At 40.9% G+C, this 18,701-nt stretch overlaps 1 protein-coding gene across 10 annotated transcripts in view; it reads left to right on the forward strand.

The window, feature by feature from the left end:
- The window catches only part of MBOAT2 (membrane bound O-acyltransferase domain containing 2), a 148,555-nt gene that overhangs the window by 88,733 nt on the left and 41,121 nt on the right, over positions 1 to 18,701 (forward strand). For all 10 annotated transcript variants that reach the window (XM_063713488.1, XM_002812309.6, XM_063713489.1 and 7 more), the window contains one exon: positions 8,534 to 8,629. Coding sequence is in view for 9 of the 10 variants with exons in the window: in XM_002812309.6 (XP_002812355.5) it covers positions 8,534 to 8,629 (96 nt within the window). In the remaining variant the exon portion in view is untranslated. The remainder of the gene's footprint in view (positions 1 to 8,533; positions 8,630 to 18,701) is intronic.

Consider the following 18,701-nt stretch of genomic DNA (forward strand, 5'->3'; position numbering starts at 1 on the left):
ACTAGAAATTCCATTCGACCCAGCCATCCCATTACTGGGTATATACCCAAAGGACTATGAATCATGCTGCTATAAAGACACATGCACACGTATGTTTATTGCGGCATTATTCACAATAGCAAAGACTTGGAACCAACCCAAATGTCCAACAATGATAGACTGGATTAAGGAAATGTGGCACATATACACCATGGAATACTATGCAGCCATAAAAAATGATGAGTTCACGTCCTTTGTAGGGACATGGATGAAATTGGAAATCATCATTCTCAGTAAACTATCACAAGAACAAAAAACCAAACACCGCATATTCTCACTCATAGGTGGGAATTGAACAATGAGAACACATGGACACAGGAAGGGGAACATCACACTCTGGGGACTGTTGTGGGGTGGGGGGAGGGGGGAGGGATAGCACTGGGAGATATACCTAATGCTAGATGACGAGTTGGTGGGTGCAGCGCACCAGCATGGCACATGTATACATATGTAACTTACCTGCACATTGCGCACATGTACCATAAAACCTAAAGTTTAATAATAATAAATAATAATAAAAGAAAAAAAATAAAAATAAAAAAAATAAAATAAAATAAAATTCAGTTGGGTGCCTCATTGGTGTAAAAATAAATCATTCTTTAGACGTATAAAAACTATTTTTCTTTTTGTTCTAAAAATTTTAAATTTATTTCTTATATTGTATAAACATATGTTCCCAAAATTTGTTTGTTTTTACTTGCACGATCTCTTTTCCTTACAAGCATACTTTTTGGTGATTATTTCCCGCCCAGACTATAGGATTAATGAGAATGTGAAACCTATAAACCTTCATCATCACTGTGTCCCCAGGCATGGGTTCTGAAAACAAGTAGGTGTAAAATAAATGTTTATAAGCTACAAAAAAAAAAAAAAAAAAAAAGAAAATGTTCTCTTCTAGAACTCTTCAGAAGCTGTTGATTTTATTTTGATATTAGTAATAATCATATCTGAATTCTTTTGTCTGTGAAGGGCAGAAATCCCAATTTATAGTAGTATCTGAATGGTGTAAACAGCAGAGAAAGGTTACCTCTCGAAGCTGGAAGTCACGAGACAAGGCACCTCGTTTTCATTAATTCAACAGCTCAGTGTTGATGAGGGCATCAAAACACCAAGTTCTGTTTTTCATTTTGCCATCTCAGCATATTGACTTTGTCCTCAGGCTAGCTCCTTGTAAGCTAAAGATGGACCCTGCACATATAGACGTGCCAAAAGCTCTGTGTCATGCTTCATCAACCAGACCTAAGTTTTCTGCCTCCCATAAACCAGTCAGTTGCAAGGAGGGTGAGATGACAGTGATGGGGTTACCATAGCCAGGATCCCTGGAATAGTAACGTCCACCTTTTAGAAGTGAGAGAACCAGGATGCAGAAGGATAGTCACTTTCTAAGGTCACACGGGTAGGAATAATAAAAAGTGATTGGGACTGTTATTTAAATCCAGTCCAGGTCGGTCTGGATTTTATTTGCATGTATATTCTATTTGAAGACATTCAGTGAAATTCATAAATGGACTGTGGCACTTAAAATAATTTGTGCACATAGTAGCTTATATGTCTGCTTTCTCTGCTGATGTGTGAACTTGAAAAATCAAAGGCTTTCTCCAACACCCTTCCCTGCAGTCTAATTTAAAAGACAAGATAGCAACAAAAGTTTGATGTGCTTTTGGAGGAGTACAGACAGTAAACAAAACAAAACAAAACAAAAAAACCCCGACCACCTAGAATTCTTTCTCAAGTTAGATTGTCCAAAGCCAATATAGCAGCTCAACAATGTCATTAAAGAACCAGGTTTCCTCCCTTGTTCTGCCTCTTAGCTGATTACCTCATGGGTGCAAGATGGCTGCTACAGCAGCCATCCGATCCATATTCTAGGTAGAGAGAATGGCAAAAATGTGAAAAGCCCCACCAGCTGTGTCCGTTTTCCTTTTTTCAGGAAAACTAGCACTGTGTGATACAAATACAATGCAAGCCACAGATATAATATAAAACTTTCTGGCTGGGCATGGTGGCTCATGCTTGTAATTCCAGTACTTTGGGAGGCTGAGGCCGGTGGATCACTTGAGGTCACGAGTTCAAGACCAGCCTGGCCAATATGGTGAAACCTTATCTCTACTAAAATTACAAAAATTAGCTGGGTGTGATGGCGGGTACCTGTAGTCTCAGCTACTCGGGAGGCTGAGGCAGGAGAATCACTTGAACCTGGGAGGTGGAGGTTGCAGTGAGTCGAGACTGCGCCACTGCACTCCAGCCTGGGCGACAGAGCAAGACTCCATCTCAAAAAAAAAAAACAAAAAAAAAAATTCCCAGTAGTCACAGTTTAAAAACTGAAAAAAAAGGCACATTAAGTAAAACATTTTAGTAATAACATTTCATTTTACTCAATATAGCCAAAATAATACCATTTCAAGTGTAATCAATGAAAACAACTATTGTTTTTATACTTAGTCTTCAAAATCTGGGGTGTATTTTACAATTGCAGCTTATCTCAGTTTGCGCTAGCCACATTTCAAGAGCTCAGTAACTACATGTGGCTAGTTGGGGTATATTGGTAAGTAACAACTAACTGGCTTTCTAGGAAAAAAATGCATAAATATGCATACATGAGTTTATTGTAAATTTTACAAATTTAACAGACTTTTAGTGCACAATTTACAAATAATAATGAGAATAGAATAGCCTTTATTTTCAATTCTGTATAGCTCGTTGATTCTCACAAAACACTTTCATTGATTTTTTTTTTAATTTCTGAACTCTCACAGCTAACTTATGGCTGCAATTCAACTGTAATTTGACAAAAATGACTATAAATAAATGCTTGGTTACTGTCCTATTTAGTAAACTAGTTGCTAATATTATTGGCAAATGCATGTACTTCCAATATGAATGTTGGTTAATATTTTTGCTGATGTTAATGAGATTGTTTTTGTTTTTTTGTTTGTTTTCTGTTTATGCTGTACTGGCTACAGTCATGATACACTGTATCATGGTGCACCTATCACCCAAGCAGTATACACTGTACCATATTTGTAGTCTTTTATCCCTCACCCCCCTCCCGTTCTTCCTCCCAAGTCCCCAGAGTCCATTGTATCATTCTGATGCCTTTGCATCCTCATAGCTTAGCTCCCACATATCAGAATACATGATGTTTTGTTTTCCATTCCTGAGTTACTTTACTTAGAGTAATAGTCTCCAGTCTCATCCAGGTCACTGCAAATGCTGTTAATTCATTCCTTTTTATGGCTGAGTAGTATTCCATCGTATATATATACCACAGTTTCTTTATCTACTTGTTGATTGATGGGCATTTGGGTTGGTTCCACGATTTTGCAATCATGAATTGTGCTGCTATAAACATGCGTGTGCAAGTATCTTTTTCAAATAATGACTTTTTTTCCTCTGGGTAGATACCCAGTAGTGGGATTGCTGGATCAAATGGTAGTTCCACTTTTAGTTCTTTAAGGAATCTCCACACTGCTTTCCATAGCGACTGTACTAGTTTACATTCCCACCAGCAGTGTAGAAGTGTTCCCTGATCACTGCATCCACACCAATATCTACTGTTTTTAAAATTATGACCATTCTTGCAGGAGTAAGGTGGTATCACATTGTGGTTTTGATTTGCATTTCCCTGATCATTAGTGATGTTGGGCATTTTTTCATATGTTTGTTGGCCATGTGTATATCCTCTTTTGAGAATTGGCTATTCATGTCCTTAGCCCACTTTTTGATGGGATTGTTTGTTTTTTTCTTACTGATTGAGTTCATTGTAGATTCTGGATATTAGTCCTTTGTTAGATATATAGGTTGTGAAGATTTTCTCCTGCTCTGTGGGTTGCCTGTTTACTCTGTTGACTGTTCCTTTTGCCGTGCAAAAGCTCTTCAGTTTAATTAGTTCCCAACTATTTATCTTTGTTTTTATTGCTTTGCTTTTGGGTTCTTGGTCATGAAATCCTTGCCTAAGCCAAAGTCTAGAAGGGTTTTTCCAATGTTATCTTCTAGAATTTTTATAGTTTCTGGTCTTAGGTTTAAGTCCTTAATCCATCTTGAGTTGATTTTTGTATAAGGTGAGAGATGAGGATCCAGTTTCATTCTCCTACATGTGGCTAGCCAGTTATCCATTTGTTGAAAAGGGTGTCCTTTCCTCATTTTACGTTTTTGTTTGCTTTGTTGAAGATCAGTTGGCTGTAAGTATTTGGGTTTATTTATGGGTTCTTTATTCTGTTCCATTGGTCTGTGTGCCTGTTTTTATGCCAGTACCATGCTGTTTTTGTGACTATGGCCTTATAGTATAATTTGAGATCAGGTAGTGTGATGCTTCCAGATTTGTCCTTTTTGCTTAGTCTTGCTTTGGCTATGCGGGCTGTTTTTTGGTTCCATGTGAATTTTAGAACTGCTTTTTCTAACTCCGTGAAGAATGATGGTGGTATTTTGATGGGGATTGCATTGAATTTGTAAATTGCTTTTGGAGTATGGTCATTTCCATAATACTGATTCTACCCATCCATGAACATAGGCTGTGTTTCCATTTGTTTGTGTCGTTTATGATTTCCTTCAGCAGTGTTTTGTAGTTTTCCTTGTAGCGGTCTTTTGACTCCTTGGTTAGGTATATTCCTAAGTATTTTATTTTTTTGCAGCTATTGTAAAAGGGGTTGAATTACTGATTTGATTCTCCACTTTGTTGCTGTTGGTGTATAGAAGAGCTACGGATTTGTGTACATTAATCTTGTATCCAGAAAACTTTGCTGAATTCTTTTATCAATAAGTTATAGGAGCTTTCTGGAGGAGTCCTTAGGGTTTTCAAGGTAAACGATCATATTGTCAGCAAACAGGGACAGTTTGACTTCCTTTTTACTGATGTGGATGCCTTTTCTTTCTGTCTGCCTGCCTTTCTTTCTTTCCTTCTTTGTTTCTGTCTTTCTTTCTTTCTGTCTTTCTCTATGTCTGTCTGTCTTTCTGTCTTTCTTATTGCTTTGGCTGGGACTTCCAGTACTGTGTTGAAGAGGAGTGCAGAGAGTAGGCATCCTTGTCTTGTTCCTGTTCTCAGCGAGAATGCTTTCAACTTTTCCCCATTCAGTATTATGTTGGCTGTGGGTTTGTCATAGGTGGCTTTTATTACATTAAGGTATGTCCCTTGTATACCAGTTTTGCTGAGGGTTTTAATCATAAAGGGATGCAGGATATTTGTCAAATCTTTTTTCTGCATCTGTTGAGATATCATGTGATTTTTGCTTTTAATTCTGTTTATGATTTGCACTGTATTCTATTGGTAAAAATAAGTTATTAAGTCTAGCATAGATTCAAGGGGGTGGGACGGGAAAGTGTCTTAATTTAATGTTTCTATAAAGGAATACCTGAGGCTGGGTAATTTATAGAGAAAAGGTTTATTTGGCTTGCAGTTCTGATGGTTAGAAAGTTCAACATTGAGCATCTGCCCCTGGCGAGGGCCTCAGGCTGCTTCTACATGTGGCAGAAGGTAAAGGGGAGCCAGTGTGTGCAGAGACCATGCGGCCAGAGAGGAGGAAAGAGCGGGGAGGTGCCAGGCTCCTTTTAACAACCAGCTCTCAAGGGAATAAATAAAGTGAGAACTCACTCACCTTCTCATCCCCCAGGGAAGGCATTCATCTATTCATGAGGGATCTGCCCCCATGACCCAAACACCTCCCATTAGGCCCCACCTCCAGCATTAGAGATTAGATTTCTACATAAAGTTTTAGAGGAGACAAACATCCAAACCATAGCAAGAATTTTCTTTCAGCTCTTGATGTAAAGACTTAGACATGTGCAACAGGGAGGGATGTTATTGATGGCAGCAGTCTTGAAAAACAGCCAGCCCTCTGGCCCCCACAGTTCACATGAATCCTACATGAAAGTTTACCCACTTTCCTCCCAGGATCCCCAAAGTCTCATCTCATTAGGGCATCAAGCTCAAGTTCTTGATCTTGTCATCCAAGTCAGGTTTGGATGAGGCTTGTTGGAGTGGGTCCTCAAGTACAGTTCTTTTTTATTTGAGGACCAGTGGACTAACGGACAAGTGTTTTGCCCCTCACACACCTAGTATCCAATGATGATCAGCAATAGGACAACTGTAGGAGACATTATTGTTAATGAAAACGATTGGACTGTAAGGCGCTTCTCAGTCCCTAGTCCATGGTGACTGTGAAATCTAGACAGATATGTGTGATCAGTTCCTTGACTTAGGGCCCAGACCGAGTCCCTCGAGTGCATCTGTGTGGTTTTTGGCTTCATCCTCTGAGCTCTTGACTCCACACCCTGAACTAGTCGTCCTTTTTCATAAGAAATGGCCAGGTTTTGCATTTGAATAGCTTTCCTAGACTGCTTCCTATGGGTAAAATTTGGGGTCCTAAACATCTCTTTTAATTTTGAACTGTCTCTCCTTTTCAGTCTAATCTTTTACAAGCCCATTAGAAAACTATGTGGGCTTCCTGTGTATCTAATTGTAATCCTCTACATTAGACAGAAACTACACCCACAGATCTCTTTTAGACAGCCTCCTTTCTACTTTGAGAGTTGGGGTGCTGTGTGACAACACCCTTGAGGTTCTTAAAAACTTTACTTTTTTTATCTATCAGAGAATGTCTAAGAGGCATGCCCTTAGGATTCTTAGAAAGGGCTTCTTATCTGACATATTCCATAAAGGTGTTTGGTTACAGTAGCACCCCATTTTCAGTTACCAGTTTCTGTTTTGATTATGTCATTACATCAAAACGTAGTGGCTTAAAACAAATTGATACTCTGTATTAGGTTACTTATGACTGTGGATAAGCAGTTCAGGAAGGGTTCAACTGGATAGCATCATCTCTTTTTCATGTGGAATCAGCTTCCTCACTCACATGTCTAACCACGTGGTGCTCCTTAGTGCCTCACTCTCCATCTCCACGCCGCTCCGCTCCCCTTCACCCCTCTTTCCTTCCTTCCTTGTCCCCTAGATGTGTGTGATCAGTTCCTTGATTAGGACCTAGACCCAACCCAATCCCCAACCCTTCCTTTATCCCACCTTTTCTCTCTTGTTCTTTCTCTCCCTCTCTCTTTCTCTGGATCGTCTCTCATCCTCCAGAATCTCTACATGCAGTGGTCTCAGGATAGTCATACTTCTTCCCAGCAACCAACTTCTAAAAGGCAAAAAGTAGGAACTCCCAGATTAATTATGGTTCACACCTAGAACTAGCAAAATGTTGCTTCTGTAATCCGCTGGTCTGTGCAGTTAGAAGGCCAGCCCACAGAAGTGGGCAGTTAGAGGTGGGCAGAGACGTAGACTCCTCCTCTTGATGGGGAGCAGGACAGGCTGCAGAAGAGTGTATGAAATGGGAGACACTGTTTTGGGCATCTTTGGAAAGTGCAGTCTGCCACATGATTTTTAGAAATTATTTTAAATTTGATTTCTCAACGCTTTGTGTATGGGTATCCATATGTGCTATTTTTGTCAGATACACCAATCATGAATATATTAACTCTGTTAAACATTTGAATTAGGAAGCTTTCCTTCCCTGTTCTTTGCTCAGGAATAATACAAAAGATTATAATTAACTATTTGTCAAGTTTGAAAGAACTTTCATAAAACCACCTGAACTGCCTACATGACAAAGATTTTTATTTGGTCAAATTTTTTTTTAGTTAAAGATTTTTTTCTCCCTTGATTTCTTCTATATCATATATGCTTAGAAAGTCCTTCCCCAATTTCAGAACATTTGAATATTTAGTCACAGTTCCTATTTGTTGTACTTGTATATTTTACATATAATTCATTAATCCACATAGAATTGTTTTGGTGTGAGATGAAGGCATAGCTTGCTTTTCCCCACCCAGATTGTGAACCAATTAGATGACAACTCATCCATTCCCTGATAATTTGCATTGCAGCCTTCATCTTATTCAATGTTAAATATTTTGGAGTCTGTTTCTGGGTTTCTGTTCTCTCCTGTTGATATAAGTTCTTTTTCCCATGCTATGTTTTTAATTGTAACTATATTCCAAGCATCTTAAGTTTGTAGAAATCAGTAAGTGTTCATGGCTGTGAAATGTGTGTAAATGCCACCCGACTCATACTAAGAAGGTGTGCTTTTAGACTATCGAGGACAAGTTTTTTTCAAAATTCTATTAAGAATTTTGTTTAATGTATGCCTTAGCCAAATATTTTTGTGCTAACTTTTGTGTCCTAGAAAGGAGGAATAAATGGAACACATACTAACCACATGTTTGTGCTTGTGATCATGACTTTCAAATATGTAAAGTGGTGTGTGTATGTCTCTCAGAAGGAAATGAATAAAATGAATTTACCATTGAAGGTGATAGTCAAGTAAACTGAAGTGGATACTAGAAAAGAGTTTTCATAATTTATTGAAGAAGGCTGTTTGTAGAGTAGATCTAGTAATATTTAATTTCTGAACCATATCATTTAGCTAATAAATTACTTTTAAATGTACTCTTTAACAAAATGAGTCTTTTATTTTCATTAATGTAGCTTATTTTTGTTTTGCAGTTACTGCTTTGTGTTTGCTCTGGGATACCTCACAGTGTGCCAAGTTACTCGAGTCTATATCTTTGACTATGGACAATATTCTGCTGATTTTTCAGGGTAAGATGAAAACTTTGATTCAGTAGCCTGTTTTATCCATTCCAACAAGATGGTTAAAGGACAAAATATATTTGCATTTAGTAGTTCAAGTGAAAAGCTATTATTAAACATTTTAGTTGAAAATTTCTTTCTAAATTCAGAATTTCTCTCTTGTAAGTAGTCTTTTTAGTACTATCTAAGTCAGTAAGAGCCTTGTTCTGCTTCTTCCTGCCTAATGGGACTTCCTTTGGTTCTTAGGTCCTTGGGCTAGGTCAGTCTGAGTTTCCTAGAGAAGGCGCTCAAGGATGCGTTTTACTTCTATGCATTTCACCTCTTTGCAGTGTTCTCCATTCAACACCAGTATTCAGTTGAGTAGTGGAAATAACTTCTGGCGTTTGTTCCTTCAAAGGGGATTTATTTTCTTCCTGGTGCTAAATGAGTCTTTTTGTCCTGTAACAAAACTGATTATATGTCTGTTGTGAAATAAATAAATGCACAAGCTCTTACGAAGTAACTTGCTCTCCATCTTTATAAAGTGACATCTGCTAACACTTTAGTACCAGATGGGGAAGTTGAAGATAAACCTTTATATACATATTTTTTTATGTCAAGCTTGACTGCTTTCTCCAGTGAACAAGTTACAGTAGGCCTGCTTTGGGCTAGTCTTGAGTCATCTGGACAGCATAAGTAATGAGCAGTAAATCCAATTTAAGGATAAGTGTATTGGAAAAATCATGGTACCTCTGAAAAAAAAATTGTTCAGCAATAGAAATGGACCAAAGTTGTATGAGCTCAGGTTCAGGGAAAAAAAATCACTTCTATGAAACGAGAGTTTTAGAAGAGAAAGAGGAAATACCTTTTTCTCCCTAATGAGATTAAAGTATATTTTACTACACAGATTTTAAAAATAGGTTCAGATGAAAGGAAATTACATCAAAAACAAATAAAACCCAGGTCAAAACAAAACAATTTAAATGCACTAAAAAACTAGTTAATCAAAGCTACTGAGTGGAATTGGGAAATACACTTGAAAGGGCAGAAAAGGAGAGCAGATATTGGCCATCTGGTTTATGGATAGTAGGTATTCCTGGAAAACATGACCTCATGAGCAGGATCAGTAGATACAGGACCACTGTGAAAACCTTCGTGACCTTGAGGAAGTAGCCCAGGTCACATTGTCATCATAGTGTAATGAAATTGGGAAATAGTTATATAAGTTTAAAAGAATTGCAATCACTTAGAAAATTTAATTCTGAGAATTTGCACCTATATTGGTCTTGTTCATCATGCATCCTAGTGCTTAGCACACAGTGGCATTAAATATATATTGAGTCGGGAATAATACTTCAGTACAGAAGAAAGTTGAAAATACAGTGAGAAAAATGGGGGAAAGTAACAGACAACACAAATGGAGAAACTGGAGCCATGTGGGCAAAGCTGTGCCATCTGGAAGAGAAATGAAGAGCTTTGAATACTTGAATTATAATAAGTGAGAAATAAGCATTTATTAGTAGTAGAAAATAGAAACAAAAGGCATACTTTTAATTAATTTAGTTTAATGTTGATAACAAATATTAACATTAGCAACTTAAGGTTAACGATACTGTAAAATCATGAATTTTCACGCTGACCTTTAGAGTCCTGGGACTCTGCAGGCAGCTTCTGCAGGTGTCGGAGGAGCTCAGCAGATGAGGTTCTAGGTCCTCCAGTCTTGCTTCAGCCACATCTGCTCTGTATTTCTCTAGTTTGTATTTTGGGATTCCGTATAATATTTCATTAAAAAATATTTTGTTGCTCTTTTAACCATTCGATTTAAAAAGTGATTTACATAGCCGAATTGAATTTATTGTACAGCCTTGTGGATTGGTGTTAGTATGGATTTGTGTGACTCAGTCTTTATTGGGCTCTCACAGCCCCTCCATCAGTTTGATCTTGGTCATTACCCTTTTTATTTTCCTTGTCAGCTATTCCAAATTCTTGTCGGTCTCAGGACCTTTACCTCACATTTCTGTATTATCTAGGGATAGGCTAACTGCGTTTAAAACAGTAACCATTATTTCAGTGGCTCAACGTAATAAGAGTTTATTTCTCATTCACATTGCAGTTCATTGAGGAGGGAGTCTCTGCTCCACACAGTCATTTAGGGAACCAGGCTCCTTCCTTCTTGTGGTTCCACCTCCTTCAGGCTCTGGAATCCTCTAGGTGAAGTTGAGGGCAGGGTGGTGAGTGTGAGCAAAGTGAGGGTGTGCCTGCGCAACACTTGTGCCTGCATCCTGTCAGCAGGCATGAGTCACGTGGCCTCATAGATCATAGGACAATTGACATTAAGAGCATAGTGCGTGTTTGAAAAACAGCTGTATAGGACGTGACTTTAGAAGTATTTTGCTGACATTTAAAAGGCTGGGTGTGGTGGCTCATGCCTGTTATCCCAGCACTTTGGGAGGCCAAGGCAGGTGGATCACCTGAGCTCAGGAGTTTGGGCAACATGGTGAAACCCTGCCTCTACTAAAAATACAAAAAATTAGATAGGCATGGTGGCGCATACCTGTAGCCCCAGCTACTCAGGAGGCTGAGGTGGGAAGAGTTGCTTGAGCCCTGGGGGCAGAGGTTGCAGTGAGCTGAGATTGCACCACTGCACTCCAGCCCAGGTGACAGAGTGAGACCCTGTCTCAAAAAATGAAATAAATAAAAATAAAATGCCAGTTAAATACTTAAATGCAGTTTTAAATGTTTAAATATGTAGAAGAAAAACAACCTGGCCATTTTAAGATAGAAAACCTGTTTATAAATCTCCAAGTTTAAAGAATAATTTTTATCCATTAGGAGGAAACTGTTTTATTATTATTATACTTTAAATTCTAGGGTACATGTGCACAATGTGCAGGTTTGTTACATATGTATACATGTGCCATGTTGGCTTGCTGCACCCATTAACTCGTCATTTACATTAGGTATTTCTCCTAATGCTATCCCTCCCCTGTCCCCCCACCCCATGACAGGCCCCGGTGTGTGATGTTCCCCTCCGTGTCCAAGTGTTCTCATTGTTCACTTCCTACCTGTGAATAAGAACATGCGGTGTTTGGTTTTCCGTCCTTGATAGTTTGCTGAGTGATGGTTTCCAGCTTCATCCATGTCCCAAAGGACATGAACTCATCCTTTTTTATGGCTGCATAGTATAGGAGAAAACTTTTGACCATTATCAGTGAACTGATAAAGATTAGATAGTCGAATTAGCGAAGGAGACCACTGTGGCAGAATGAACTCGAAGGCTCTTGTTTTTTTTGTGTTTTTTTTTGTTTGTTTTGTTTTTTAATGGGCACAAGAGAGAAAAAAGCCACCTAGAGACAGACTCTCCCCTTGATGAAGTATTCAGGCACAGGGAACCCTTGAATGTGTTATAATACATGAGCAGAAAAGATCCTGACTTGATTTTAATTAGAGTGAATATCATAGCTATTCAGAATGTTAGATGGCTAATAAGGTGGATTGGATAGTGACTCACCCTTTGTGCTGAACTGGTCCATTGCTCTGATGCTAGAAAGTGCAAGAAGCAAAGCCCAGACTCTTGCTGAGGAATCAACGTGAAATCTCTCTTGTATGGGACAGTTTTACTTGCGCAAGAGTATGGAGAAACTGTGTGTGTGTGTGTGTGTAAATTGTTAGGTTTAAGATACATTTAAAATGTTGATTAAATAAAGATAAACTTATACCATAATACAAGTTTCTATTTACAGAAAGGTTGAAAAGCTACTGAAGTTGTTCGGTCCTATGTTAGCCTCAGAAAATAGATACAAGAGAAGTATAAAACAACTAAATAGCTTTCTTCATGTCAGCAGTAATCAGTTAGAAAATATGATAGAAAAAGTATCCTATTTCAAAAGCAAGAAAAACCATGAAATATGTAGTAATATGTGTAAAAAGAAATGTATAGAACCTCTGTGCAGAAAACTATAAATTTTTACTGTAGAACATAGAGTAATTGGGAAAAAAAAATCAGCCTGTTTGTTTGAATAATAAAACTCAGTATTGTGACTGGGTGCAGTGGCTCACACCTGTAATACCAACACTTTGGGAGGCCAAGGTGGGAGGATCACTTGAGCTCAGGAGTTCAAGAGCAGCCTGGGCAACATAGTGAAACCCCATCTCTACAAAAAATTTAAAATTAGCTGGCATGGTGCTGTGTGCCTGTAGTCCCAGCTACTCAGGAGGCTGAAGTGGGAGGATCGCTTGAGCTTGGGAGGTTGAGGCTGCAGTGAGCCATGTTCGCACAACTGTACTCCAGCCTGAGTAACACAGCAAGACCCTATCTCAAAAAAAAAAAAAAAAAAATCAAAAATCAAAACAACCCTCAGTATTATAAAGATACGAATGGGGCTGGGCATGGTGTCTCATACCTCCAATCTTAGCACTTTGGGAGGCTGAGGCAGGTGGATCACTTGAGGCCAGGAGTTTGAGACCAGCCTGACCAATATGGCAAATCTCGTCTCTACTAGAAATACAAAAATTAGCCACATGGTGGCGCACAACTGTAATCACAGTTTCTTCGGAGGCTGAGGCACGAGAATCACTGGAACCCAGGAGGTGGAGGTTGCAGTGAGCTGAGATCACACCACTGCACTCCAGCCTGGGCAACAGAGCTGTCTCAAAAAAATAAAAAATAAAGTAAAATAAAAAAAAGATACTGATTCTCCCAAGTTAATCTGTTGGTGTTAATGCAGGTAAAATTGTGGAGTTTTGAGGGAAATTAGATAAATAAATTGAAAATTTTCTCTAGAAGAATAAATGCTTGAGTGTAGTGAAGTTGATATAAAGACATACTGCTGTCTGTAAAGCAGGAGTCATTAAAATATTCTGGACTGACAGGAATAGGCAAACCAAGGAAACCCAGATGAAGGACTGAGAAAGAGACTCACAGATCTAAGAAATAAAAATACAGAATGGCAGTGGTGGGATCAGATACCTGTGGGGAAAGCCAGGCTCTACTCAGTAAATGGTATTGGGACATTTGGAAAGAGAAGAGAAAGGTGAATCCTTGCCCCACGTATAGATAATAGATTGTAGATGGAAGCGAGAACAGATTTTTTGGCAAAAACGTTCTGATTGGAATATGTTGATTTCTGTGGTACTGAAAGAGTTGCTTTTAGTGCACCCACCAAAAAAATATCTATGTGAAATAATTGTTCATTCATGTCAAGAATATATCTTAGAGCTAACTGAACTGTATCAGAGGCTTGGTAAATGTTTACTACTGCTCAGTCGTGTGTGCTCCTTCACTAAGGTTTATTAAGCAGGCACTGTGCATTTTGCTAGGTTCTTGAAGGCTGAGCCAGGTACTTTTGTAGGCAGCATTTTTTTCAAGTATAAGAAGAAGTGATAGACCATGTGATCTTGAGAGGTGAAGCCAGCTGGGCTTCTGGGTCGGGTGGGGACTTGGAGAACTTTTCTGTCTAGCTAAAGGATTGTAAATGCACCAATCAGTGCTTTGTGTCTACCTAAAGGTTTGTAAATGCACCAATCAGCGCTCTGTGTCTAGCTAATTGGGTGGGGACTTGGAGAACTTTTGTGTCTAGCTCAAGGATTGTAAATGCACCAATCAGCATTCTGTGTCTAGCTAAAGGATTGTAAACGTACCAGTCACCACTCTGTAAAACGGACCAATCAGCACTCTGTAAAACAGGCCAATCAGCACTCTGTAAAATGGACCAATCAGCACTCTGTCAAATGGACCTATCAGCACTCTGTAAAATGGGCCAATCAGCAGGATGTGGGTGGGGCCAAATAAGGGAATAAAAGCAGGCCACCCACCCAAGCACCCAGCAGCAACCCACTTGTGTCTCCTTCCATGCTGTGAAGGCTTTGTTCTTTCGCTCTTCGCAATAAATCTTGCTGCTCCTCACTCTTTGGGTCCCCACCGCCTTTATGAGCTGTAACAGTCACCGCGAAGGTCTGCAGCTTTACTCCTGAAGTCAGTGAGACCACAAACCCACTGGGAGGAACAAGCAACTCCAGACGCACTGCCTTTATGAACTGTAACAGTCACCGCAAAGGTCTGCAGCTTTACTCCTGAAGTCAATGAGACCGCGAACCCACCGTGAGGAATGAATAACTCCGGATGCACCACCTTTAAGAGCTGTAACACTCACTGTGAAGGTCTGCAGCTTCGCTGCTGAAGTCAGCGAGACCACGAACCCACCAGAAGGAAGAAACTCTGGACACGTCCAAACATCAGAAGGAACAAACTCTGGACACACCATCTTTAAGAACTGTGACACTCACCGCGAGGGTCCGCGGCTTCATTCTTGAAGTCAGCGAGACCAAGAACCCACCAATTCCAGACACGTTTTGGCAACCACGAAGGGACCATTGGTTATCGCCAAGCGGTGAGTACTATCAGACCCCTTTCGTTTGCTATTCTGTCCTATTTTTCCTTAGAACTTGGGGGCTAAATACTAGGCACCTGTCAGCCAGTTAAAAGCGACTAGCATGGCCACTGGACTACGGACACAGGTGTCAGGCTTTCTGGGAAAGGGCTCTCTAACAACCCCTGACTCTTAGGAGTTGGGAACGTTGGTTTGCCTGGAACCAGCTTCCACTTTTCCTGTGCCTCGGGGCTGAGCTGAGGTTCGATAGAGAGGAAAGCCATTCAGCTCCGGGTTCCCGACAACAAGTTGGTTGACTCCGCGGCCATGAGCGGACCTCTCAAAGTCATGTCGCCAAGCGCGACTTGCCCATCTATCCTATCTATCCTGACCCTTGCTTCCTGGGTCCTAATGCGTGTCAGACAAACTTCCTCTCGCCTCTCTTCTCCAAGGCTAGTCCTACACTTCTAAAAAGCACTCCCTGTCTCTGGTGCTTTTCTAGTTTCTTCTGTAAGAATGATTTCTAGTATAAACTTCAGGACTCTGTTACCTTCTTTAGGCACCTGGGCTCACCAATCAGAAAGACATAATTTTTGCCCAAAGCCCCGTCATAGGGGGGCTATCTGGAATTTTAGAATTCCTCCTCAGACAAGCAGGCCTAACAAAAACTATTCCTGAAGCTAGGATAGGGGGTGCCTCAGAAATTGTATCCTTTTTATTCATATAAGTGAGGACAAAAGGCATCACTCTTCCAACTCTGGAGATCCCTTCCCTCCCTCAGGGTTTGGCCCTCCACTTCATTTTTGGGGCATAACATCTTTATAGTACACAGGTAAAGTCCCAATACTAACAGGAGAATGCTTAGGACTCTTAACAGGTTTTCGAGAATGCGTTGGTAAGGGCCACTAAATCCGATTTTTCTCTGTCCTCCTTGTGGTCTAGGAGGACAGGCAAGGGTGCACGTTTTTGAGAATGTGTCAGTAAGGGCCATGAAATCCGACCTTCCTCGGTCCTCGTTGTGGTCTAGGAGGAAAACTAGTGTTTCTGCTGCTGCGTCAGTGAGCACAACTATTCCAATCAGCAGGGTCCACGGACTGTTGCGGGTTCTTGGGCAGGGGTTGTTTCTGCTGCTGCATCAGTGAGCGCAGCTATTCTGATCAGCAGCGTCCAGGGACGGTTGCAGGTTCTTGGGCAGGGGTTGTTTCTGCCGCTGCGTCGGTGAGCGCAACTATTCCGATCAGCAGGGTCCAGGGACTGTTGCAGATTCTTGGGCAGGGGGAGAAACAAAACAAACCAAAACCACAGATGGGAAACACTCAGGCATCAACAGGCTCACCCTTGAAATGCATTCTAAGCCATTGGGACCAATTTGACCCACAAACCCTGAAAAAGAGGCGGCTTATTTTTTTTCTGCCCTATGGCCTGGCCCCAATATTCTGTCTCTGATAGGGAAAAATGGCCACCTGAGGGAAGTACAAATTACAATACTATCCTGCAGCTTGATCTTTTCTGTAAGAGGGAAGGCAGATGGAGTGAAATACCTTATGTCCAAGCTTTGTTTTCATTGCAGGAGAATACACAACTATGCAAAGCTTGAAATTTATATCCCACAGGAGGACCTTTCAGCTTACCCCCATATCCTAGCCTCCCTATAGCGCCCCTTTCTATTAATGATAATCCTCCTCTAATCTCTCCCGCTGAAGGAAATACGCAAAGAAATCTCCAAAGTACCACAAAAACCCACAGGCTATTGGATATGTCCCCTTCAAGCTGTAGGAGGAGGGAAATTTGGCCCACCCCGGGTATATGTCCCCTTCTCTCTCTCTCTGATTTAAAGCAGATCAGGGCAGACCTGTGGAAGTTTTCAGATGATCCTGATAGGTACATAGATGTCCTACAGGGTCTGGGGCAAACCTGTGATCTCACTTGGAGAGATGTCATGCTATTGTTAGATCAAACCCTGGCCTTTAATGAAAAGAATGCGGCTTTAGCTGCAGCCCCAGAGTTTGGAGATACTTGGTATCTTAGTCAAGTAAATGATAGAGTGACAGCAGAAGAAAGGGACAAATTCCCTACTGGTCAGCAAACCATCCCCAGTATGGATCCCCACTGGGACCTCAACTCAGATCACGGGGACTGGAGTTGTAAACATCTGTTGACCTGTGTTCTAGAAGGACTAAGGAGAATTAGGGAAAAAACCCATGAATTATTCAGTGATGTCCACCATAACTCAGGGAAAGGAAAAAAATCCTTCTGCCTTCCTTGAGCAGCTGCGGGAGGCCTTAAGAAAACATACTTCCCTGTCACCCAAATCACTTGAGGGTCAATTGATTCTAAAAGATAAATTTATTACCCAGTCAGCCGCAGATATCAGGAGAAAGCTCCAAAAGCAAGCCCTGGGCCCTGAACAAAATCTGGAGGCATTATTAAACCTGGTAACCTTGGTGTTTTATAATAGGGACCAAGAGGAACAGGCCCAAAAGGAAAAGCAAGATCAGAGAAAGGCTGCAGCCTTAGTCATGGCCCTCAGACAAACAAACCTTGGTGGTTCAGAGAGGACAGAAAATGGAGCAGGCCAATCACCTGGTAGGACTTGTTATCAGTGTGGTTTACAAGGACACTTAAAAAAAGATTGTCCAATGAGAAACAAGCCGCTCCCTCATCCATGTCTGCTATGCCATGGCAATCACTGGAAGGTGCACTGCCCCCGAAGACAAAGGTTCTCTGGATCAGAAACCCCTAACCAGATGATCCAACAACAGGACTGAGGGTGCCCAGGGCAAGCGCCAGCTCATGTCATCACCCTCACTGAGCCCTGGGTATGTTTAGCCATTGAGGGCAGGAAATTGACTTCCTCCTGGACACTGGTGCAGCCTTCTCAGTGCTAATCTCCTGTCCTGGATGATTGTCCTCAAGGTCCGTTACCATCTGAGGAATCCTGGGACAGCCTGTAACCAGGTATTTCTCCCACCTCCTCAGTTGTAATTGGGAGACTTTGCTCTTTTCACATGCCTTTCTTGTTATGCCTGAAAGTCCCACACCCTTATTAGGGAGGGATGTATTAGCCAAAGCTGGAGCTATTATCTACATGAATATGGGGAACAAGTTACCCATTTGTTGTCTCCTACTTGAAGAGGGAATCAACCCTGAAGTCTGAGCATTGGAAGGGCAATTTGGAAGGGCAAAAAATGCCTCAAATCAGGCTAAGAGACCCCACCACTTTTCCTTATCAAAGGCAATATCCCTTAAGACCTGAAGCTCATAAAGGATTACAGGATATTGTTAAACGTTTAAAAGCTCAAGGCTTAGTAAGGAAATGCAGCAGTCCCTGCAACGCCCCAATTCTAGGAGTACAAAAACCAAACGGTCAGTGGAGACTAGTGCAAGATCTTAGACTTATCAGTGAGGCAGTAATTCCTCTATATCCGGTTGTACCCAACCCCTATACCCTGCTCGCTCAAATACCAGAGGAAGCAGAATGGTTCACTGTTCTGGACCTCAAGGATGCCGCCTTCTGTATTCCCCTGCACTCTGACTCCCAGTTTCTCTTTGCCTTTGAGGATCCCACAGACCACACGTCCCAACTTACGTGGACGGTCTTGCCCCAAGGGTTTAGGGATAGCCCTCACCTGTTTGGTCAGGCACTGGCCCAAGATCTAGGCCACTTCTCAAGTCCAGGCACTCTGGTCCTTCAGTATGTGGATGATTTACTTTTGGCTACCAGTTTGGAAGCA

Source organism: Pongo abelii, chromosome 12, assembly GCF_028885655.2.
Source record: "Pongo abelii isolate AG06213 chromosome 12, NHGRI_mPonAbe1-v2.0_pri, whole genome shotgun sequence".
Classification (NCBI taxonomy): Eukaryota; Metazoa; Chordata; class Mammalia; order Primates; family Hominidae; genus Pongo; species Pongo abelii.